This window comes from Dipodomys spectabilis, unplaced genomic scaffold (genome assembly GCF_019054845.1).
Source record: "Dipodomys spectabilis isolate Male_0828 unplaced genomic scaffold, ASM1905484v1 ptg000004l, whole genome shotgun sequence".
In the NCBI taxonomy this organism is placed as follows: domain Eukaryota; kingdom Metazoa; phylum Chordata; class Mammalia; order Rodentia; family Heteromyidae; genus Dipodomys; species Dipodomys spectabilis.
Window position 1 is genome coordinate 6,604,468 of NW_024870681.1, and position 23,414 is coordinate 6,627,881.

Sequence of the window (23,414 nt, forward strand, 5' to 3'; positions counted from 1 at the left end):
CCTGCCTGCGAGCAGAGCAGAGTCCTCGCCAGAAACAAACCTTGGTGGCACCAAGACCTCGGATTTCTCAGCTCCAGAGATGTGAAAACATATCAGTGGTCTAATCCTCCAGCCCATGGCATTCTCCCATGGCAGCTCCAGTAGTCTAAAAGGAAGCTTCTGTTTCTTGAGATCTAGCCATAAATATTCATTAATCACCTTTCCTTTATGATCTTTTGCCTTATTATTCATGCTAGCATCACAACATGTGGGACCAGGGCAGGGGTTCTGTCTATCCATTTATCTGCCCATTTACCAAGCACTTGTTAGACTGGGCACACTTGTTGTCCCAGGTACTCAGGAGGCTGAGGCAAGTAATGCAAACCCAACCTGGAAAACATAAGGAGATCTCCATCTCAATTCCCCTCCCCTCCAACCAAGAACTAAACAAGAAAAATCCGTGTGTTAGGGCTGGACTTTATGTTCAGCTGGAAAGTAGAACCTGCCAAGATCGCAGAGCTAGGAGCACAATCAAAAGTGGGTGATCATCCTCTACTGCTGCTACTGCTTCTTTCTTCTTCTTCTTTTTGTCAGTCATGGGGCCTGAACTCTTCAGCTCAAGGCTAGCGCTCTCCCACTTGAGCCAAAGTGCCACTTCCAGCTTTTTCTGCTTATGTGGTGCTGAGGAGTCGAATCCAGGACCTCATGCATGCAAAGCAAGCACTCTACCACTGAGCCACCTTCCCAGTGCCCCTATATTTCTTCTTTAGTGTCATATCTATATATGTATATGTATGTGTATATACATATGGTATATTTGGCATCAAAGTACTAATTTATGCATCACATTCATTCATTCCCTCAGGAGACTCTTTTCTCCAGAAGAGTATGGAGCTGCCTGAGTTGTCCTGGACCTCTAGGGCAGAGGCTAGAACTTGGAGATACTGAAGGGCACAAGTTCTTCTTTTTCTCCTCCTCCTCCTCCTCCTCCTCCTCCTCCTCCTCCTCCTCCTCCTCCTCCTCCTCCTCCTCCTCCTCCTCCTCCTCCTCCTTTTCCTGCTTTTGGCAGTCATGGGGCTTGAACTCAGGGTCTGGGCACTGTCCCTGAGCTCTTTTTGCTCAAAGCCAGCACTCTACCATTTTGAGCCATAGCATCACTTCTGGTTTTCTGGGGGTTAATTGGAGATAAGAGTCTCACAGACTTTTCTGCCTGGGCTGGCTTTGAACCATGAGCCTCAGATCTTAGCCTCCTGAGTAGCTAGGATTACAGGCATGTACCACCAGTGCAGCTTAAGGGCATGAGTTCTGAGTAGTGAAGTAGCCTTGTAAGGTCACCTTGGGATCCTTTAGCGGCAAAGACACATCACAGAAGACCCTTCTGTGGAATGCATAGTTCTTGTCCTGATACGAGTCTCTTCTTGTCCCACAAGGTTTTTGGTGACATGGAAGGTTACCATCCTTGGACCTGACCTAGGCCTTGTCTATGGGAGTCTGATGGGGGAGAAACACAGCCTACCCTCAGAGAGTTCCCAATCTGATGGAGGAGGTGGGCTGAATATAGTCCCCAGCCACCAAGAGGAAGGGACAGGAGAGAGCATGCATACCCAAACAGTAACCTATTCACAGTGGACAGAATTGGCAAGTCAGTTGTCTTTCTGAAAAGCAAGAACATGTTCAACAAGGAAATTCCAGAACAGTAGGATGCAAGGGAACAAGTCTAAGCAGACGAGGGGAAGCATTTTCCTCCGCCTTGTCCTCCCCCTCCCTCCAGAAAGGCATTTCTAGAAGACTCCAGTTGGTTGGGGAGCTGGGCAGCTGCTCTGTGTCCAAGTCTATCAGCCCCTCAGCTGTCACTCTGCTCCCAAAATAGCAGGGACAGGAGGAGGGGGAGGTTGTTTATCTAGGACAGTGTGTGTGTGTGTGTGTGTGTGTGTGTGTGTGTGTGTGTGTGTGTATGTGTGTGTGTGTGTGTATAAAAGGGGCATTATAGCTGTACCCAGGAAAAGTTCCCGTCCTTTCTGGATCTTTCTCTGTCTTTAGGGGTATGAATCCTCAGGATTGTCCCTGAGCAGGGTGCTCAAGAGGCGGAGGCTAGACAACACCTGCACGTGGTCATGACTGTCCAGTCCTGGGAGGGGGAGGGCCCTAGGTATCAATGACAGACTCCAGGGCCACCTGCCCCAGTGGCCAAATATGGTATGGAGCCACTGGCTGGGGTGATAAAGTCTCTTGGATAGGGGCTGGGAGAGGCAGACGGAGGCCACTGGCCGAGGTGGATCCCAGAACTCAGAAGTAGCACCAGGAAGAGGAGGAGGCCTCACAGAGACAGTGAGCTGGCAGCTGCAGGGAGGCGGGGCAGGGAGGAGGCCTGTGGACTTCCAGGCCTTTGTGAGACCGTGGGCCTTTAGTGTGGTGGTTTCACCTACCCCGGCTGGGAGGGATGGAAAGAGAGACATGTGAACTCTGACACCTCTCACTGGAGCAGAGCTCTGGGCAGATGTGAAAATGTCCTTCAGGGTCAATGGGTTTGGGGGTGCTAGAGGTGGATCTCATCCCAGAGAATCCCCATCCTCCATCCTGGTGGTGGAGGCCTGGAGTCCTGCCCTGAGTCTGGAGCCAGGACTGGTGAGACAGGGCTGCTCTGTCCCCACAGATGGCAGAGGCAGAGGCAGCAAAGCTGAAGGAGGAGGGCAACCGGCATTTCCAGCGTCAGGACTACAAGGCAGCCACCAAAAGCTACAGTCAGGCCCTGAAGCTGACCAAGGACAAGACCCTGCTGGCCACTCTCTACCGGAACCGGGCGGCCTGTGGCTTGAAGACGGTATGAGGCCAGGTGGCAGTCCCAGAGGGTAGGGGATTGTTGGGGATGGAGGCAGGGCTGTGGTAGCAGTCCCTGGTCCCAGCCATTAACCCTGAGCCCCTTGGGTTGGAGAGGTGTCTCCTACCACCTGACCCCACTTCTCTGGAGATACAGAAATTCATCCAGCTCAGAGTCAGCCCAGCGTAGAGGCTGTTCACATGTTATTTGGTGACATCTTAATTACTGCCACAGGCTCAGCAGCCCTGTTGCTATCCTGACTGTGGCTCAGGGAACCTCTCATCTCCAGAGCCGCAGGTTTAAAAAGCCAGCTTTTTTCATAGCTAGACACCTGTGGCTCAGGCTGGTAATCCTAGCTACTCAAGAGGCTGAAACCTAAGGATCAATATTAGAAGCCAGCCTACGAAAGAAAGTCTGTGAGACTCTTATCTCCAAAGAAATCAGCAAAGCCAGAAGTGGAGCTATGGCTCAAGTGGTAGAATGCCAGCCTTGAACAAAAAAGCTAAGGGACAGAGCCCAGGCCTTGAGTTCAAGCTCCAGGACCAGCACAAAACAAAATAAACAAATAAAAACCCTAGCCACTACTGTGAGCTCCTAATTGCACCAGGAAATCCAAGGCTCTGAGGGCTTGATTCACTCGCCTGAACTCTCTCAGAGTTCTAGCAGAGCCAGAATTCAAACCTGGCTTTCCCTTAAGCCGAAGCCTATCCATTCTTTGCATCCTGGGCCTCTAATAGCCCGCAGCTGCTGCCTGGTTAAGCATCCCCCCCCCCCCTCCCTCTGGTTGTCTCTGCACTGAGTCCCTGTTAATCAAGCCCTCTTTCTCCTCTCTCTTTTCTCAGGAGAGCTATGTCCAGGCAGCTTCCGATGCCTCCAGAGGTGAGTGCCTGCTGCCTACATACCACACACACACTCATACCTGCCCCTACACCAGTCCCAGCATGTCTGTGCAGGAGTTTTTGAGCTGGTTACCATACTTTGGAGACACAGTGCTGGTTTGGAGTGGGCTAGGAAGGGCAGGAAACAGCTGGGGAAGGGACTGGAGGCTTCTGGGGAGAGTAGTGCTGGAAAGCAGCAATATTTTGCCCAGGGAAGGCAACTTTCAGGTGGATGGACAGTGGCCTCCAATGCCTTGAAGGCCTTCAAAAGGAGGAAGGATTGGATTTAATTTCTGGGTGGGGATATGATAAAAGGACACACAAGTGTGCACTGGAGCTTGAACTCAGGGCTTTGCACTCTCACTTGGCTTTTTTTTTTTGCTCAAGGCTGGTGTTTTATCACTTGAGGCACACCTCCATTTCTAGCTTTTTACTGGCTACTTGGAGATAAGAGTCTTGGAGGATTTGTCTGCCCCAGTCTGGGACTTTGAATTGGGATCCTCAGACCTCAGCTCCTGAGTAGCTAGGATTATAGGCATGAGCCACCAGCGTTCCAGCAAGAAGGGGAAAAGGTTTTCTGATTAATCTATTGTCTGTCTTGAAAAGGAGGGTGCTTCCTGTCACTGGTGTTGTGCAAGGGGGAATTGGATTAGCCCTTAGCCCCCCCCCCTTTTTTTTCCAGTATTAGGAAACGAACCCAGCACCTCTCACAATGCCAGGAAAGCGCTCTACCACTTGAGGATCCACAACCCCAGCCCTTTTGTTCATACTTTGTTTTTGAGATAGAGTCTTCACACTTATTCCAGGGCTGGCTATGAATTTGCAGTCCTCCTTCCTTTACCTCTTGAGTAGTTAGGATTACAGGCACGTGCTGCCACACCCAGTCAGATCACTCAGACTCTTTCAATCTGAGAGACAGTAAGTCTCTCCAACAAAGGGATAGTGTGGCCAGAAGGTCTGTGTGTGTAGACCATCTTCAGGGAAGACAGGATTCTGAGTCAGGGCAGTGGGAGTGGTGATCTGCAGCCTGGGCCCCTGAGGACCTGCCTGCCTCTCCTCTGCAGCCATTGATATGGACTCGGCAGATATCAAGGCTCTATACCGGAGGTGCCAGGCGCTTGAGCACTTGGGGAAGTTGGATCAGGCCTTCAAGGATGTGCAGCGCTGTGCTACCCTCGAACCTCGAAACCCAAACTTCCAGGAAACATTGAGGAGACTCAACACCAGCATCCAGGAGAAGGTAAACTGGACTATTTCACAGACCTCAGCTGCTCCTGGCCCCTTCCCAGGAGGGATGATCTGGAGAAGGGGACATCAGGACAGCCCCACCCCTACACTCTGAGCCGGAGACAGCAAATGGTACAGGCAGGCTCCATGGAGTAACTGGGCAGATGCACCCACCTGGGAGAGATCGAGAAAGGTGCTGTGTGATGCCATCTGAGGAAGCAATCCAGGACTAGAACATTGTTTGGGAAGAGGGGGAGAGGTGGTACTGGAATTTGAACTCAGAGCCTCAAGCCCTCATTCAGTTCGCTTACTCATGGCTAAGTCTAGAGCTACATCTCCAGCCTTGCTTTTTAGTGGATATTTTAGAGATGAAGTCACACACGCTTTTCTGTCTTTGAATAGCTATAGTTGGATCTCAGTCTTTTAAAAAAATTGTAATTAGCTGGGCGCTGGTGGCTCACGCCTGTAATCCTAGCTACTCAGGAGGCTGAGATCTGAGGATCGCAGTTCAAAGCCAGCCCGGGCAGGAGAGACCGTGAGACTCCTATCTCCAATAAACCACCAGAAAACCAGAAGTGGCACTGTAGCTCAAGTGGTAGAGCGCTTGCCTTGAGCTGAAGAGCTGAGGGACAGCGCCCAGGCCCAGAGTTCAAGCCCCACAACCGACAAAAAAAAAAAAAAATTGTAATTATAAAGGTGGTATACAAAAGGGTTACAGTAACATAAGTCATCCCTTTCCTCACTCTGGATCTGTCTTTTATGTAGCTAGGATTAGAGGTGTGAGCCACCAGCACAGAACAGAATTTGGGTCTTTTAAAATTTTAGGAGGCTTTTAAAAAAAATCTCATGAGCTAGATGTTGATGGCTCACCCTAGCTACGGAGAAGGCTGAGACCTGAAGATCACTGAAGCCAGCCTGGGCAAGAAAGTTGGTGAGACTCCTATCTCCAATTAATCACTCAAAAGCCAGAAATGGAGCTGTGGCTAAAGTGGTAGAGTACCAGCCTTGAGTGAAAAAGCTCAAGGACTTGGACACTTTCAAGCTCTGAGTTGGACAAGCTTGGATACTTCCAAGCTCTGAGTTCAAGCCCCACTATTAACACACACACACACACACACACACACACACACACACACACACACACACACACACAATTAGCATGTCTACAACATGCCCTTCCTCTCTTCTCAGGAGGACAAAGGCAGCAAGGATCCTAGGAGTCAGGGATTCTGAGGAGGGATAATGGACATGAGATCATATCTGGGAAGATGGAATATGTGTCTATACACACATTCCAGGGGGAGCCTGGACCAGAAGGGGAGGCATCCTGTATGGGAACTATTGATCTCCTGGGGACTCCTTGAGTATGTCAGTTTCGTCCCAGAAGAGGGAGTAGAAAGTACCTGTTCATTCAGCTCCCTGCTCCAAAACTCAGGAAATACAAGGTACCTGGAGCAGCTTCTGTAAGGGATCCACAGTATCCTGTCTGGGTACAGACTCAGGGCTGGGGAAAGAAGTGAGGGAGGGATCTGAGAAGTGGTAGACTAGGGTGGAGCCTCTACAGTACAGAGGCAGTGAGGGCAGATCCACACTAAGTCATGAGGAAAAAGGGGGAGCAGGTGAATTGCTCCATTAGGTCATGCCATGAAAATCTAGAGCAACGGGCTTGTGCTGGAGGTATGGTTCAAATGGTACAGCACCATGCTAGTAAGCCTGAGGCTGTAAGTTCAAACTCCAGTACCACCACGAAAATAAGCAAAACCAAAACAAACATTAGGGCTTCAACTTATCTGGAGTAATACTCAAAATCTACTTCTAGTAGAAGTGGCGCTGTAGCTCAAGTGGTAGAGCGCTCGCCTTGAGCTGAAGAGCTGAGGGACAGCGCCCAGGCCCAGAGTTCAAGCCTCACGACCGACAAAAAAAAAAAAAAATCTACTTCTAGTTTTTGAGCCTGGAGACTCCATTTCTATTTCAGTACTTATTTAAAAGTCGAATGGTTTGTGCTGATTGTTTACTCCAAAATTGGACTAGTGATCTTTGTTGTTCAAGACTAGGTAAGCTTCAGGGGAAAAGTGCTTGAACTCAGGGTCTGGGCATTGTCCCTGAGCTTTTGTACTCAAGGCTATCATTCTACCATTTTGAACCATAGCTCTATTTCTGGGTTTCTGGTGGTTAACTAGAGATAAGAGTTTCACAGACTCTCCTGCCCAGGCTGGCTTCAAACCGAGATCCTCATATCTCAGCCTCTTGAATAGGTGAGATTACAGATTTGAACCACCAGCAGCAGGATGAGGATGTAATTTTGCTCACCATTTTATCTCCAGCCTCTAGAACAATGCCTAGCACAAAGTTGTACCCTTTCTGGAATGAATATATGAATGAAGGTGCTGGGGTCCAGATTAAATAGCCTGACATCTGGTGAGATGAAATGGACATGGAACTGGAAGAAATTATGTGATCCACACACACACACTGGCCCCTCACCTGCCTCTCTCCGCTCCCTTTTCTCTCCTTAGCTCCATGTGCAGTTCTCCACAGACTCAAGGGTACAGAATATGTTTGAGATCCTCCTGGACCAAAACAGCGAAGCTGATAAGCGGGAAAAGGTGAGTGTCACATAGTGCCAGCCACCAGTGGATGCTCTCAACCTGCAGCTCTGGCTTCTTGCCGGCCTTTCTCTGGACAGGAAAAAAAAAAAGACCCCAAATTAATCCCATTAGAAAACAAGCAAGAACCATAGAAGGACCCGAGTTAAGAATAATCCATTGTGGGGAGACATCCAACAAGGTTGCATGCTATGTTATTTAAAACTGGGATACTTTGTTTATTGTGAACTTTTTGGCATTGATTTTTTAAAATATTGCATTGGATATTATTTATCTGGATTATTGAGAGGTTTTTTTTCTGCTACTCTAAGTTTTGCACTCAAGGAGAAAACTTCACCTGCCTCATAATTTCAGGCCTGAGAAACAAGGGCACATTCAAATAAAGTTTTATTGGTTAATTAATTAATTAAAGTACTAGAGATGAAACCCATGGCTTCACGCAGGCTTTGCAAACAGCTTACCACTTGAGCCACCCACCTCCAAGCCAAAGATTTTTTTTTTTGGGTCCGGTCGTGGGGCCTGAACTCTGGGCCTGGGCACTGTCCCTCAGCTCTTCAGCTCAAGGCTAGCACTCTCCCACTTGAGCCACAGCACCACTTCCGGCTTTTTTTCTTTTTGCTTATGTGGTGCTGAGGAATCGAACCCAGGGCCTCATGCATGCAAGGCAAGCGCTCTACCACTGAGACACCTTCCCAGCCCCCAAGCCACAAATTTTGTTTCTTTCATTTAGCGATAGTACAAAGAACTCATTTTAAAATATTAAATATATTTGCTGATACCATTATCTCTTCAGTCAAATTTCTTGTGTGTGCGTTTTTTCCTCCATGGTGCATCTAATCCTCCTTTGGAATAAAAAAGTGCCTCCCCACCTTTTAGTATTTTGTATTGATAAGAATTTAACAGATAATACCCAAGGGGGGGGGGTGTTGGTTTTCATGGTAAATGAACTTATATAACATTCCTTTATAATGAACTTATGAAGACATAATGAGTTGGTAGGGATTAAAATAGCTTTGTGTTGAAAACTACATAGCCTTAGCAGATAGTGCTTTCCTGATCTTGCTTGCCTGAAGTCTCAGGCCTCCCCAGGGCTTGTACCTGCCTCTCTGACCACCTCTTTCTTTCCTCAAGGCCTTTTAAAGTTCATATATTCTCAAATTGGGCAACTTTAGGATGAGAAAAGCAAAGGAGCCATCAGACCCAACCACCTAATTTTTCAAATGAAGAATCAGAAGCTCAAAAAGGCACTGTGATTCTTGTCCAAGGTTACTAGCTAGCAGGTAGCAGAACCAGAACTCAGATCCAAGGCTTGTGGATCCTATCCAGTGCTCTGTGCCATCACCTTCTACCTTCTCGAGAACTCCTTCCTGGGACTTGCAAGTTGCTTTGACTTCTGGATTATGTTGTTGGGTTGTGTCCCAGGAATTAGATTATAAAATAAGAGGGGAAAAACAACAACAACCAAGTGGTGAAGATAGCCCTTGTGCCAACCCCTGTAGTTGGCTCAAGGTCAAGAACTATACAGTCATGAGTTGCTCAGGACCCTCATTGTCTCTCCCTTCCTCAGGCTGCCAACAACCTCATTGTCCTAGGCCGAGAGGAAGCTGGAGCTGAGAGAATCTTCCAGACCAATGGAGTGGCCCTGCTGCTGCAGCTTCTGGATACTCAGAGGCCCGAGCTGGTGCTGGCTGCAGTGCGCACCCTGTCAGGCATGTGCAGTGGCCACCGAGCTCGGGTGAGGCCCCAGTGACCTGGGAAAGGGGGTTCTTGGTGGGGATGGACAGCTACCCACCAGGGATCTGGAGGGTAATGGGTGGTCAGGGGACAAATAGAAACTGATACAGAATATAAAAGGTTTCCCAGTGCCCCGACCTTAGTCTTATGGTGCCTGGTTTAGGAGTGACCAAGACCTTTCCCTTTTGTGCTGGAAACAAGTGTCACTAAGTCACTAGAGTCAGGTTTTTTTTTCTTTTTTTAAGCTTTTATTTTATTTTATTACAAAGGTGATTTACAGAGGGGTTACAGTTACATACATAAGGTAATGAGTACATTTTTTGTCAAACAGTGTTACCCAGTCCCTCATTTTCTCTTACTTTCTCACCCTCTCCATAAAGTCAGGTTATTGAAAGTGGCTTTGGGAAGGGTTGAGTACAAGGTTCTTTTTTCCCCCCTTTTTTGTACCAGTACTAGGTCTTGCAGTCAGGATCTGGGTACTATTCCGTAGCTTTTTCACTCAAGGCTGGCACTCCATCACTTGAGTCACTGGTCCACTTCTGGCTTTTGTTTTAACTGATTAATTGGAAATAGTCTCTCAGATGTGTCACTTGTGCTGACTTTGAACCACAGTCCTCAGATCTCAGCCTTTAGGATGACAGACATGAGCCATTGGCACCAAGCTGCTATTGTTCATTGTAGTTTGAGATTCTGTACTATCTTTTAGATTCAGTGTGTGCCATTCACCGCATCTCAATGTGGTGCAAGGTGGTCTTAGCAAGAGTTTAAAAGTCCTAGGTGGTAGTGGTGGGGAGGGGTTGCTGTATTGGATAGCACAGATCCGAATCTCTAGAAGGAGGTTTCCCAGGCTGAGATCCTGCTCAGGGCACTGGCTGCCTGCACTCATACCCTATCCCATGGAGTGGGGCTGGGGTTTGATACTCCCCACCCCCCAGCCCCTGTCAGAGCAGGAGGGAGGGGCAGAGCCTTTGACTGTGGTTTCTGCTGTACTTAGGCCACAGTGATTCTGCATGCAGTCCGAATAGACCGAATCTGCAGCCTCATGGCAGTGGAGGATGAGGAGATGTCTCTGGCTGTCTGCAACCTGCTGCAGTCCATCATCGATTCCCTGTCTGGGGAAGACAAGCGGGAGCATCGGGGGAAGGAGGAGGCCCTGGTTCTAGGTAAGAGATGTTTTCCGGTTCTGGTTCAAGTGGACTTAAAGGGACAATCAGTTGCCACCTCCAACTGGGCATTTCTGGTGTACCTGGTTTCATTTCTATATATATGTCCTGGCAATAAAAACATGGGAGGCAGCCAGACACTGATGGCTCATACCTGTGATCCTAACTACTCAGGACACTGAGATCTGAGGATTGTGATTTGAAAGTCCATGAGACTCTCATCTCTAAATACCCAAAAAAGCTGGAAATGGAGCTGTGGCTCAAGTGGTGGAGTGCTTGCCTTGAGAAAAAAAAAAAAGCTCAGACCCTGAGTTCAAGCCCCAGGACCAGCACAAAAACAAAACAAAACAAAAACAAAAATATGAGGGGCCCAGTGCAGCATTTGCTGTAGCTAATAGGTGGAAATAAACCGAGTGTCTATCATGGATGATTGGGTAAGAAAAATGATATATGCATGTGATGGAATTTTGTTCACCCTTACAAGCAAGGATGATCTGGCATGGATTGGCCCTGAGGATGTGATGCTAAATGAAGTAAGCCCATCACAACAGGGCAAATACTGTGTGGCTTCACCTACGTGAACTACCTAGAGCAGTCAAATGCACAGAGACAGAGGCAGAATGATGGCTTTTGGGGTCTGGGAAAGAGAAATGGGAGCTGCTGTTTAATGAATAGAGAGTTTCCATTGTGCAAGATGAAAAAAAGTTCTGTGCATGTGTGTACTGGGGGCTCACGCCGGTAAACCTAGCTACTCCAGAGGTTGAGATCTGAGGGTTGAGATTTAAACTCAGTCAGACAGAAAGACCATGAGCGCTTATCTCCAATAGCCACCAAAAAGCTACAAGTGAAACTGTGGCTCAAGTATGCCAGCCTTGAGCAAAAATACATATGCCAAGCAAGAGCACATGACCCTGACTTTCACACCCCAATACCAGCACAAAAAAAGTTCTGTGGATTGGTAATGCCATGACATTGTGAATTTACTCAATGCCACAAAATTGCATACATAAAAATGGTAAACTTTATTTTGCATATACTTATGAACAATTTGAAAAAGGTAACAGAGTCTTATCAGAGAAATTTGGAAAAATTTGGAAATACATAAATGTGAAAAAATTGTAATCATATATTAAAATGACCCTGTAGTCACTACTATGTCCATATGACATTTCTATATTTTTCCATCTATGTCAATGTCAATAGTCATATAAATATCAATTTAATGAAATTGGAATTCACCCTGGGCATTGGTGGCTCATGTCTGTGATCCTAGCTACTCAGGAGGCTGAGATCTGAGTATTGTGGTTCAAAGCCAGCCCTTGCAGAAAAGGCCATGAGATTCTTATCTCCAATCAACCACCAGAAAACCAGAAGTGGTTTGAGCTATAGCTCAAAGTGGTAGAGTGAAAGAGCTCAGAGATTGTGCCCAGGCCCTGAGTTCAAGCCCCATGATCAACAAAAAAATTTAAAAAGTTGGAATTCTGCTATAAGTAGTTTAATTTACTGATTAATGTTACTATTGTATACCATCTAATATTCTTTTTTCTTTGAAACAAGGTATTGCTATATAGCTCAGACTGGCTTCTAATGTTTTCTCTAATTCTTCCCTTAGCTTCCCAAGTGCTGGAATTATAGGCATTCACCACCTAACTCAACATATTTAATATTCTTTTTTTCCCCAGTGTATGTGTGGTTTTTTGCACTCAAGAGTAGCTTTCTACTACTGGAGCTACAGCTCCACTTCTAGCTTTTTGGTGGTTAAGCCAGCCCAGGCTAGCTTTAAACTGTGATCTTCAGATTTCAGCCTCTTGATTAGCTAGGATTATGGCATGAGCCACCAGTTCTTAGATTAAAAAAAAAAAAAAAAACAACTTTCCAAATAGAGGCCTTGGAAGCCTCTGGTTGTACCACAGATCACATGATCAACTCAGAGCCAGCCTGGGGGAGGTCCCAACCAAGAGTGTGAATTCTAGAGTCTTACCTCATTCGTGATAGGAAAGTATAATCTTCCTCAAGTCCTCTGAGAAATAGTGACTTATTGCTGGTCTGCTACAAAATCCTAAAACATATTGAATTCAGATCTGTGTCTCTGTAGCTTGTCACCTTTGGTCCCAATTCTGCACCCTGGAGCCTCACAGAAGGAGTCTGTTATGACGTGGTTTTATCTGAGAACAGAATATCAAGTCCACTGAGGATTCTTCCTTTGTGTGGCAGGGTCCAACTCCTTTTTTCCTCTGTTGTTCATCTGACATGACTTGGAGATCTCTATGTCCCTGCCAGCTGGCTTGTCTTTGAATTCCATCCTAGAATGAGAACTAAAACCCTTCTAGACCTTAGGGAAGTCAGAAAGAGCAAAATTAGGAAAAAAGAAAAAAGCACTTGTCTTTTAATACTCACTAGTTTGGGGGAAGCCCTGGCCCCATAAGCAAAGCTGGCATTTGGGCTCTTGGCATGCCTGGATCTGTGGGAAGTAGAGATTCTGTGTGGAGTATAAATTTCCTTTCTGCAGAATATTTTATTGACCCAGTCTATCAAAGCCATACAAAATATGCCTGGATCTCTGCCAATCATACAAAAGACTTTTTTAAGAACCAGGAGCTGTTATCATAGAAAAGACTGTTCAGATTGGCCAGATGACCCCCCACTTAGGGGTGTTATCTGGGGAGTTTTGTTTTATTTGGGGGATGAGATTGGAAACCCTATCTTCTCCTGGAAGTATCTACATACACAGAAAGCAATGGATTCAGTATCTTCCGAGTCTTTCTAGGAGCTTCTCTCATTCCTGATCCTATCCACACGGGACTTTATCCTTCTATTTGCTCTTATCCTTATTTCTCAGACACCAAGAAGGACCTGAAGCAGATTACCAACCACCTGCTCGACATGCTGGTTAGTAAGAAAGTGTCTGGCCAGGGCAGGGACCAGGCGCTCAACTTGCTCAATAAGAATGTCCCCAGGAAGGACCTGGCCATCCATGACAACTCACGCACCATCTACGTGGTGGATAATGGTGAGGAGGCGGGAGGAGGGCAGGCACCAAGTGAGATTCTTGTCTGTGAGGTCGGGGAATCTTCACCAGTTTAGCTGGTAAAGGTGTAGGGAAACAAAAGGTCTGAATTCTATCTTTCAATACTCTTAAGAAAAACAGGGGATCATAATAACTAGCAAATATACTATATTTTGAAGATGTACTAGACATTCATTGAATGCCAATAGTGTCTCCAGATTAGCTCTAGGCTGCTTCCACACTTTTCCTGATTGGGTCTTCTAGCTTTGTAAAGTAGGGAGTATTATTTCCATTTTGCAAGTAAAGAAACTGAGGCCTTGAGAGAAGACATTATAAAAAAAAAACGGTATGTGAATAGGGTGGTACCAGTGGCTCACATCTGTAATCCTAGTTACTCAGGAGGCCAAGATCTGGAGGATAATGGTTCAAAGACACTCCAGGCATGAAAGTCTGTAAGACTCCATCTCCAATTAATAAACAAAATTCTGTATTCAAGGCATGGCTTAAGTGGTAGAGTCTTAGCTGAGCAAGAAAGCCAAGCAAGAGCATAAGGATCTGATTTCAAGCCCAGTACTGGTGTGTGTGTGTGTGTGTGTGTGTGTGTGTGTGTGTGTGTGTGTGTGTGTGTGCATGAGCACGTGCACACAGGTAGGTTGTACATCACAGAATGATAGCCCTGACTAAGTCCCCAGAGATCAGCTAGTCTGGACTCCCTTGAAAGAATGTGAAACAGAATTGTAGAGGATGAAGGTTACTCATGGTAAGGGCATGGTCACTGGGAGGACCTGGGTCTCTCGGCCCCACCCCAGCGCTCTGCACCAAGGAAGGCTTATGTTGCCTAAAGGCAGATCTTACTGAGGGTAGAAGTATGTTGGTGAAGGTAGAGCCCCACGGGAATCTCACACTTGCCCTTGTGGATCTGCAGGCCTGAGAAAGATCCTAAAGGTGTTGGGGCAGGTTCCTGACCTGCCTTCCTGCCTACCCTTGACGGACAACACCCGCATGCTGGCTTCCATCCTCATCAACAAGCTCTACGATGACCTGCGCTGTGACCCTGAGCGTGATCATTTCCGCAAGATCTGTGAGGAGTATATCACGTGAGTCCCCAGGGGCCTCCCAGGGCTAGCTCTGTGTTAGATTCCTAATTCCCAAAATTAGCCATTTAGAATTGTGGGAATCATTGACTCTCAGTAGCATAGACGTTTGGGAGTGGTTCAGCCAGGTGGTTCTGGTTTGGGCATCTTCCATGAAGTCACCATCTTGAGTTGGCCTGAAGCCTGGTGCCAGTGGCTCGCACTTATAATCTTATTTACTCAGGAAGCTATGATCTGAGGATCATGGTTCAAAGCCAGCCCAAGCAGGAAAGTCCATGAGATTTCTATCTCCAATGAACCATTAGAAAACTGGAAGTGGCACTATGGCTCAAAGTGGTAGAACACTGGACTTGTACAAAAGAGCTCAGAGACATCCCAGGCCCTGAGTTCAAACTCCACAGCCAATAATATATAAATAAATAAATTAAATAAAAACAACAGATAGCTCAGTGGAAGCTACTTCTAATGTTAAAAATCTTTTTTTTAAATCTGGACATAATTTAAATCTACCAGAGGCTCTTATAGTGGACTGGAGTACCGGTGAACTTGTCAGGTGGGAGGTTGGCTCTATCAGGACTTTAGGAAACATGTGACCTTGGAGACTAAGCCAGGCTTTAGGGAGTTCTCAGCAGCCAGGCCACCTAGGTCTTCTCACTGCCACCTGTCACCTCGGATGCTCCTCCTTGTGTGTCCTCTCCTTTCCCCTCTCTTTGTTACATGGCCATTTGACACTTTCCCACTGATTTTCCAGCTTGTAAAATACTGGGATTTCTGGGACACGACCATTGCTCAGAATGAACCATGGCTCAGGAAGCTGAGTATAAGTCCTAGGCAGGTGAAGATCCCACATTTACTCTGCTTTTCCTTCTCTTCCCAGGGCAGAAATCTTTTTGCAAATAGCCAAAAAAGAAGTAGTTTCATCTTTCTTTTCTTTTCTTTTCTTTTTTTTTGGGGGGGGAGGGGAGTCCAGTCATAGGGCCTGAACTCTGGGCCTGGGCTCCGTCCCTCAGCTCTTCAGCTCAAGGCTAGGATTCTACCACTTGAGCCAGTGCCACTTCCAGCTTTTTCTGCTTATGTGGTGCTGAGGAATTGAACCCAGGGCCTCAGGCATGCAAGGCAAGCGCTCTACCACTGAGCCACTTTCCCAGCCCCTTCTTTTCTTTTTATGTCTCTTGAACTTAGGCCTGGGTGCTGTTCCTGGGCTCTTTTGCTCAAGGCTAGTGCTCTATCACTTTGAGCTCCACAGCTCCACTTCTGGTTTTGGGGTGGTTAATTGGTGATAAGAGTCTCACAGGGCTGGGAAGGTGGCTCAGTGGTAGAGTGCTTGCCTTGCATGCATGAGGCCCTGGGTTCGATTCCTTAGCACCACATAAGCAAAAAGAAAAAAATGCCGGAAGTGGCGCTGTGGCTCAAATGGTAGAGCGCTAGCCTTGAGCTGAAGAGCTGAGGGACAGTGCCCAGGCCCAGAGTTCAGGCCCCATGACCGGACCCCCCCCCAAAAAAAAAGAGTCTCACAGACTTTCCTGCCCAGACTGGCTTCAACCCACTATCCTCAGATCTTAGCCTTCTGAATATCTAGGATTACAGGTATGATCCACTAGCTCCCAGCTAGTAGTTGAGTCTTTGCAAGATAATATTTTAAATTTCTATTGCCTAGTTCTTTTTTCTTTTAAAACCCATTAAAATGTAAAACTCTGCTTAGCTCCCCAACTTCGCCAACTCCTGACTATCCCCAGCGTCTACTAGCCCCCAACTTTGATTGACTTAAAGGTTCCTGTGTCTTTGCCTGCCACAGCTTCAGCTATACTAATTTCTGGAGTTCTTCATGAGATCCCCAAGTTCTACAACCTCATGTGGACAAGGGGAGAGTCTGAGGGTGGCTGTGAATGCCACACTATTCCACAGGAGCCCTCGCTGCTAGAAGGACAATCAGCTGACAGCTCTTGACTGTTGTCTCTCTTTGGGACTCCTCAACTGAGGAGTGATGTCTCACCAAGTCAGCCTCTATGACTTGTCCCCACCCCAATCTGGAACAGCTCTGCCAGGCATCCACACTCGGAACTGTTTGAGCTTATTTAAGTGCCTCCCTCTGCCCACATGAGCTTCCTTCTCTTCTTCCTAAGAGTTCTAATAACCTTCCTGAATGTTGGTCCCTGAATCAGAGTGTGTTTCCCAAGGAACCTCTCTGTGACACCTCTGTGGTGTCCTTTACCCTCCCCACAACTCTGAAGAGAAGTAGCCTCAGTTTACAGATCAAGAAGCGGAAGCTTAGTGGATTGTCCAATGACACACAGTGTCTGAAAGAGGATCCAAATCTGTCTGTTTCCATTTTTTGCACGTGCTCATGCCAATAGTGGGACTTGAACTCAGGGTCTTGCATTCTCACTTGGCTATTCCGCCGAAGACTATTACTCTACAACTTGAGCCATGCCTCTTCTTCTGGCTTTTTGGTGGTTAATTGGAGATAAGGGTCTCATGGACTTTTTACCCAGGCTGGCTTTACACTGTGATTCTCATATCCCACCCTCCTGAGTGGCTAGGCTTGCAGGCATGATCAACCAGCACCCAACTTCCCTTGGGCCAATCGTTTTCACAAGCCTTGCCCTCTGTTTTAGGGGCACATTTGACCCACAGAACATGGACAAGAATGTGAATGCCATCCAGACGGTGTCGGGGATCCTGCAGGGGCCCTTTGACCTTGGCAATCAGCTGCTGGGAATGAAAGGTGTGATGGAGATGATGGTGGCGCTGTGCGGCTCAGAGCGTGAAGCAGACCAGCTGGTGGCTGTGGAGGCACTCATCCATGCCTCCACCAAGCTCAGCCGGGCCACCTTCATCATCACCAATGGGGTGACCTTACTCAAAGAAATCTACAAGACCACCAAGAATGAGAAGATCAAGATCCGCACGCTGGTGGTGAGTGGGCTGGCTACCAACCACCCTCCAGTATAGGTACCAGGCACCATAGCACCAGTACCACACACGGTAACAGACATGGTACCTAGTGAGAGCAAGAAGAGTGAGGCGTGGCCCATCCTGAGGGGACCATGCACCAGGAGCCGCTCATGCCCATGCATATGGCTGGGCAGAGAGACAGAGATTCAGAAAGGTGGACCCTGAGATTAACCCATTCTCATGCTGTGAAGGGCGCTGAAATGATTTATCCAGAAAGTACTTCTGGAGCAAACACTAGCAACTCAATTTCCTTAACCAGCTTTTACAAGACACAGCTCAAACTGGTTATCTTTTTATTTTATTTTTTCCGCTTTTCATTTTTACTGTGATTATTTTCATGGATCTTTTCTTTATCTTGTAAACAAGGACAGGGGTTTAAGTAAGTCATTGATTTGTTTCTTTAAAAAAAATCCATACCAGTAGGGTACTGGTGGCTCACACCAGTAATCCTAGCTACTCAGGAGGCTGAGATCTGAGGGTTGCAGTTCAAAACCAGCCCAGACAGGAACGTCTGTAAAACTCTTATCTCCAATTAACCACTCAGAAAACTGAAAGTGGCGCTGTGGCTCAAGGGGTAGAGCGCTAGCCTTGAGCTGAAGAGTGCAGGGACAGCATGCGGGCCTAGAGTTCAAGCCCCACGACCAACCAAAAAAAAATCCATATCAATTTTTTGGCTTGTTTTGAGACAGAATCTCACTCTGTAGCCCAGGGTAGACTCAAACTCAAGATTCTCCTGGGGGTTATAGGTGTGTTCCACCATGCCCAATTCAGGCATGAATTACTGGCCGGAAGACATGGCTAACATCTGTTCTCCCAGCTACGTGGGATACAGAGATAGGAGGATGGTGGTTCAAGACTAGCCCAGGGGAGAAAAAGAAAAAGTTATTGAGACACTATTTAAAAAAAAAAAAAAGCAGAGTGAGGTGGATTACATCTTTAATCTCAGCTACTCAGGAAGCAGAGGTAGGAGGAGCATGGACTTAGGTTAACCCCTAGGGAAAAGCTGAAGACTAAACTAACGTAGGGTATATGGCTAAAGTTGCAGCGTGCCAGTCTATCAAGTGCAAGTACACAGTGCCCCCCCCACACACAAAACACATAACTAATTTTTACTTTGGCCATGATTTCTGGACCAGTCTGTGCCACTATGGTTCTTTCAAAATGTCTGTGAGACCAGAATAGAGAGGTGACCAGCTTCCGGTTTGAAGGCATCCCCCCCCTAAGAAATCAGAAGGGGGGGCTGGGAAGTTGGCTCAGTGGTAGAGCGCTTGCCTTGCATGCCTGAGGCCCTGGGTTCGATTCCTCAGCACCACATAAGCAAAAAGAAAAAAGCCGGAAGTGGCGCTGTAGCTCAAGTGGTAGAGCGCTAGCCTTGAGCTGAAGAGCTGAGGGACAGTGCCCAGGCCCAGAGTTCAGGCCCCATGACCGGACCCCCCCGCAAAAAAAAGAAATCAGAAGAGGGGTCCCCTGAGGAAAAGTATGTGTCCCAGGAGAGGCAAACTGGACAGTAGGGGACCCATGGAGCAAGACCTGGCCCTAGCTCTGGGGCCTGATCTGCATACCCATCTGCTCTCCTGCAGGGACTCTGTAAGCTTGGCTCTGCCGGCGGCACTGACTATGGTCTCAGACAGTTTGCTGAAGGGTCCACCGAGAAGCTGGCCAAGCAGTGTCGAAAGTAAGAGAGTTGTTCCTCCGGGTCCCGTGTCTCCTCTTGGACCTCTGTTGTGGAGGGGGTGGGGACTCTGGGCCATCTCTGAGGCAGTGGACATTGGATAATGTGAAGTTCTTCACCTCTGCTTACAATCCTGAAGTCATTTCTGTCTTTACTGGAGGCCTTTACCTTCTGTACCATCTCTCCCTCCTCATTTCTCCCTCCTCACTTCAGATGGCTGTGCAATTCTACCATAGACACTCGGACCCGACGCTGGGCTGTGGAGGGCCTAGCCTACCTCACACTGGATGCTGATGTGAAGGATGACTTTGTTCAGGACATCCCTGCTCTGCAGGCCATGTTCGAGCTGGCCAAGGTGACCTCAGAGAAGGGCTCTTGCACCTAGGCCCAAGGGGATTGGATGGCTACATCATCATCCTGACTCTCCTCCCTCTCTCCTGCATAAAACTGCATTGGTTCCTTTCCTTCTTTATGATTTTCATCCTACTTGGCTTATAGGTGGACTTGTAGTGCTTCCTGCCTTTTTGGCAGAGGGAGGGTGAGCAAGAGGATGGTATATCTGCCTATAGCCCATAGGAAGTGAGGCCCTGTGAACTATCCCCTTCCTCCAAGGTAGTGCCTTACCACCTCTGGAGCAATTTCCACTAAGACCAGATTCAGGTCTAGCTCCCAGCCAGTCCATACCCAGGTGCTAGAACTGGGTTTGTAAAGGAGCTACAAAGCTAGGAGCTGGGTATAGACATTTCTGGTCACTCTCTCCAAGGTGATGTTGGTTTTATGAGTAGGGCAGACCCTTGGTCCTCTGTGTCACAAGGATTTCTCCACAATGAGCTCCAAAACCCACTGGCTCCCAAGCTTCTGTGTTCCTATGGGCCTTCTAAGCAGAAGCCAGATCCAAATTTCTGTTCTCTCTCCTCCAGACCAGCGATAAGACCATCTTGTACTCAGTGGCCACCACCCTGGTGAACTGCACCAACAGCTATGATGTCAAGGAGCTCATCCCAGAGCTGGTACAACTTGCCAAGTTCTCCAAGCAGCATGTGCCTGAGGAGCACCCAAAGGTGGGTTACTGGGGGCCCTGAAGGGGATGGGGGTGCTGTGCCACCACACCTCCAGAAGGAGTGGATTGGAAAAAAAATGTGTAGTGCAAGTATGAGAGGATTGGATCAATCAGAGATGATTCTGGTAAATTTCCCCACCAGGTGGCACTTATGTCTATCTTTGTTTTAATTTTCCATCTTGGAAAAGAAACACTCTTTTTTCTCTATTAAGCATATGGAGCTGTGATGAATGGTTCACAATTTATGTAGTCAATTTCATGGCTGTGAGACCATTTTATCTTGTGCTTCAAGGCTTATAAAACTTTGAATTTTGGAGCTATCTGGAGTTGGGGATATGAGTGCTGAGTAGGAATAAAAGAAAAGAAGGCTAAGGGTCAGCATTTGCCCAGAGGTTACAAATCCTCTGGAGGTCACAAGGTATGATGATTTCCTGTATACCAGGGCAACATTTGAATATTATCTGCATATAAATGTATCTTCAAATCATTTCCAGCCAGGAAGATCAATTTCAATGTTTGAAGATAGATGGACAAGAGAAAATAAACCAGGCACTGATGTGATCACGTGACCACTGCTAATATTTGACATATTACCCACCAGAGCCTTTCTTTTTTTTTTTTTTTTTAATTTTATTTTATTTTATTTGAGAACATACTGTACAGAGGGGTTACAATTACATGGGCAGGATAATGCATACATTTCTTGCCAAGCATTGCAGCCTCCTCCTTTGTTTACCCTTCACCTCCCTTCCCAGACTCCCCCCTCCCTCCCACCCAATCATACCCCCCCTACCAGAGCCTTTCTTTCCTTGAACATCTTTTCTTCCTTCTATACAGTCACAATCAGAATGGAATTATTTTGTGCCAGGTTTTGGGGGTAAATAGTGTTTTCCACATTGCTATCTCATTCTCTGAAGCTTTTCTTTTTTGGTATCAATACAGGGACTGGAACTCAGGACCTGGGTGCTTGCTGTTCCTGAGCTTTTTTGCTCAATGCTAGCATTCTACTATTTGAGTCACAGCTCCACTTCCAACTTTTTGGTGATTAATTGGAAATGAGAGTCTCTTAGACTTTCATGCCTGGGCTAGCTTTGAACTGTGATCCTCAGATCTCAGTTCCCCCTGAGTAGCTAGGATTATAAGCATGAGCTACCAGCACTGGCTATGAAAAGCACAATTTTGATTTTACCTTTTTTGTTTGTTGCAGGGATTGAACTCAGGGCTTTGTTTTTGTCCTTGAGCTTTTCTGCTCAAGGCTAGCACTCTACCACTTTGTACCACAGCTCCACTTCTGGTTTCTTGGTGGTTAATTGGAGATAAGAGTCTCACAGACTTTACTGCCCAGTTTCAGCTTGAACAGTGATCCTAAGGTCTCAGCCCCCTGCGTAGCTAGGATTACAAGCATGAGCCACCAACTGGCTATGAAAAGCACAGGTTTCAATGTTAAAATTCTAGGAGAAGGCTGGGCGCTGGTGGCTCACGCCTGTAATCCTAGCTACTCAGGAGGCTGAGATCTGAGGATCACAGTTCAAAGCCAGCCCGGGCAGGAGAGACCGTGAGACTCCTATCTCCAATAAACCACCAGAAAACCGGAAGTGGCGCTGTAGCTCAAGTGGTAGAGCGCTCGCCTTGAGCTGAAGAGCTGAGGGACAGTGCCCAGGCCTAGAGTTCAAGCCCCACGACCAGCAAAAAAAAAAAAAAAAAATTCTAGAAGTCACAATCCAGGTAGCAGCAAGGCTGTTCCTTCTGGAAGCTGAGGGGAGGGAGCATCTATGTTCTTGACTAGATTTTTGTTGTTGGTGGTGGTGGTCGTGGAGCCTGAATTCTGGGCCTGGGCATTGTCCCTAAACTGTTCAGCTCAAGGCTGGCACTCTACCACTTGAGCCACAGTGCCACCTCTGGCTTTTTTCTTTTTGCTTATGTGGTGCTGAGGAATCGAACCCAGGGCCTCAGGCATGCAAGGCAAGTGCTCTACCACTGAGCCACTTTTCCAGCCCTGATGGATTAGATGTTTTTTTGTCAGTCGTGGGCCTAAACTCTGGGCCTGGGTGCAGTCCCTCAGCTCTTCAGCTCAAGGCTAATGCTCTACCACTTGAGCCGCAGCGCCACTCTCGGCTTTTTCTGCTTATATGGTGCTGAGGAATTGAACCCAGGGCCTCATGTATGCAAAGCAAGCACTCTACCACTGAGCCACCTTCCCGGGCCTCATGCAAGGCAAGCGCTCTACCACTGAGCCACCTCCCCAGCCCTGGACTAGATTTTTATCAGTGGCTTCTAGCTGCCACCTCTGTCCCTTGGCCAGTGCCCTCCAATCTCTCCAGCCTACTTGTCACATCCCAGTACTGACTTCCATCATCTTGCCTTGGGGTTATTTTGTGATTGGGTTGTTCCCCCATAGATAATCTAGGATTATCTTCTCATCTATAAAGCTCCTTAACTTGGTCATCTCTAAAACATCCCTTCGGTCACATAAGGACATATGCCATCACCAGGAACTAAGTTGTGGTCATCTTGGGGGCCAGTTCAACTGTGCATGGGAAGTCAGTCCTATAGCCTCCTATATGGCCTGATGCCCAGGCCCCTCCCCAGCACCACCCTTTTGTCCCCCAGGACAAGAAGGATTTTGTCGACATACGGGTAAAGCGGCTCCTGAAGGCGGGCGTCATCTCAGCGCTAGCCTGCATGGTGAAAGCCGACAGTGCTATCCTTACCGACCAGACCAAGGAACTACTGGCCAGGTGTGGCTTTGGTGGGCTGCAGGGGACAGAGAGACAGGAGATAGAAAATATGGGCACTAAGTGAGGGGTTGGGCTACTGAGCATCCTGGGAACGAGCCATCTTGTGTCGGGGTGTGTGTGTGTGTGTGTGTTACTGTCCATCCTGGCTACTTGTGTCCCTAGAGATGAAAGGCTGGATCTCTGTGCAGACTGGTTGGGAGGAGATAGGTTAGTGTAGTGGATACCATAATGGGGGAGGGGGGGCGGTGGTACACAGGGCTGGTTGTGGTGCAAGCAGTGGCTTGCAGTGGGTAAGCAGACTGGCCTCCAGGAAGGCTTCCTGGCAGTGGTGACCACTCAATGGAATCCTCAAGGGAAGGACAAAAGCTATTCAAATGCAGAGGAGGGAAGGACTCCAGGCAGAGGACACAGCATATGCAAAGGCACCGAAGATGGAAGACAGAGGATGGAGAACGAGGGAATTGTGGGCTCTCCTATAGTATG

The 23,414-nt window shown here is 47.5% G+C and overlaps 1 protein-coding gene across 2 annotated transcripts in view; it reads left to right on the top strand.

Annotated features, from left to right (window-relative positions):
• Window positions 1-2,632: 2,632 nt before the first annotated feature.
• Window positions 2,633-23,414, top strand: part of Unc45b (unc-45 myosin chaperone B) — a 31,518-nt gene continuing 10,736 nt past the window's right edge. The window contains exons 1-13 of one of the 2 annotated variants that reach the window (XM_042693002.1): window positions 2,633-2,800; window positions 3,640-3,676; window positions 4,740-4,915; window positions 7,419-7,508; window positions 9,076-9,243; window positions 10,237-10,405; window positions 13,245-13,415; window positions 14,338-14,509; window positions 17,122-17,422; window positions 19,042-19,136; window positions 19,347-19,488; window positions 20,054-20,194; window positions 22,804-22,931. In XM_042693002.1, coding sequence (XP_042548936.1) covers window positions 2,633-2,800; window positions 3,640-3,676; window positions 4,740-4,915; window positions 7,419-7,508; window positions 9,076-9,243; window positions 10,237-10,405; window positions 13,245-13,415; window positions 14,338-14,509; window positions 17,122-17,422; window positions 19,042-19,136; window positions 19,347-19,488; window positions 20,054-20,194; window positions 22,804-22,931 — 1,958 coding nt within the window. The remainder of the gene's footprint in view (window positions 2,801-3,639; window positions 3,677-4,739; window positions 4,916-7,418; window positions 7,509-9,075; window positions 9,244-10,236; window positions 10,406-13,244; window positions 13,416-14,337; window positions 14,510-17,121; window positions 17,423-19,041; window positions 19,137-19,346; window positions 19,489-20,053; window positions 20,195-22,803; window positions 22,932-23,414) is intronic. The other variant, XM_042693010.1, reaches the window with a different exon arrangement.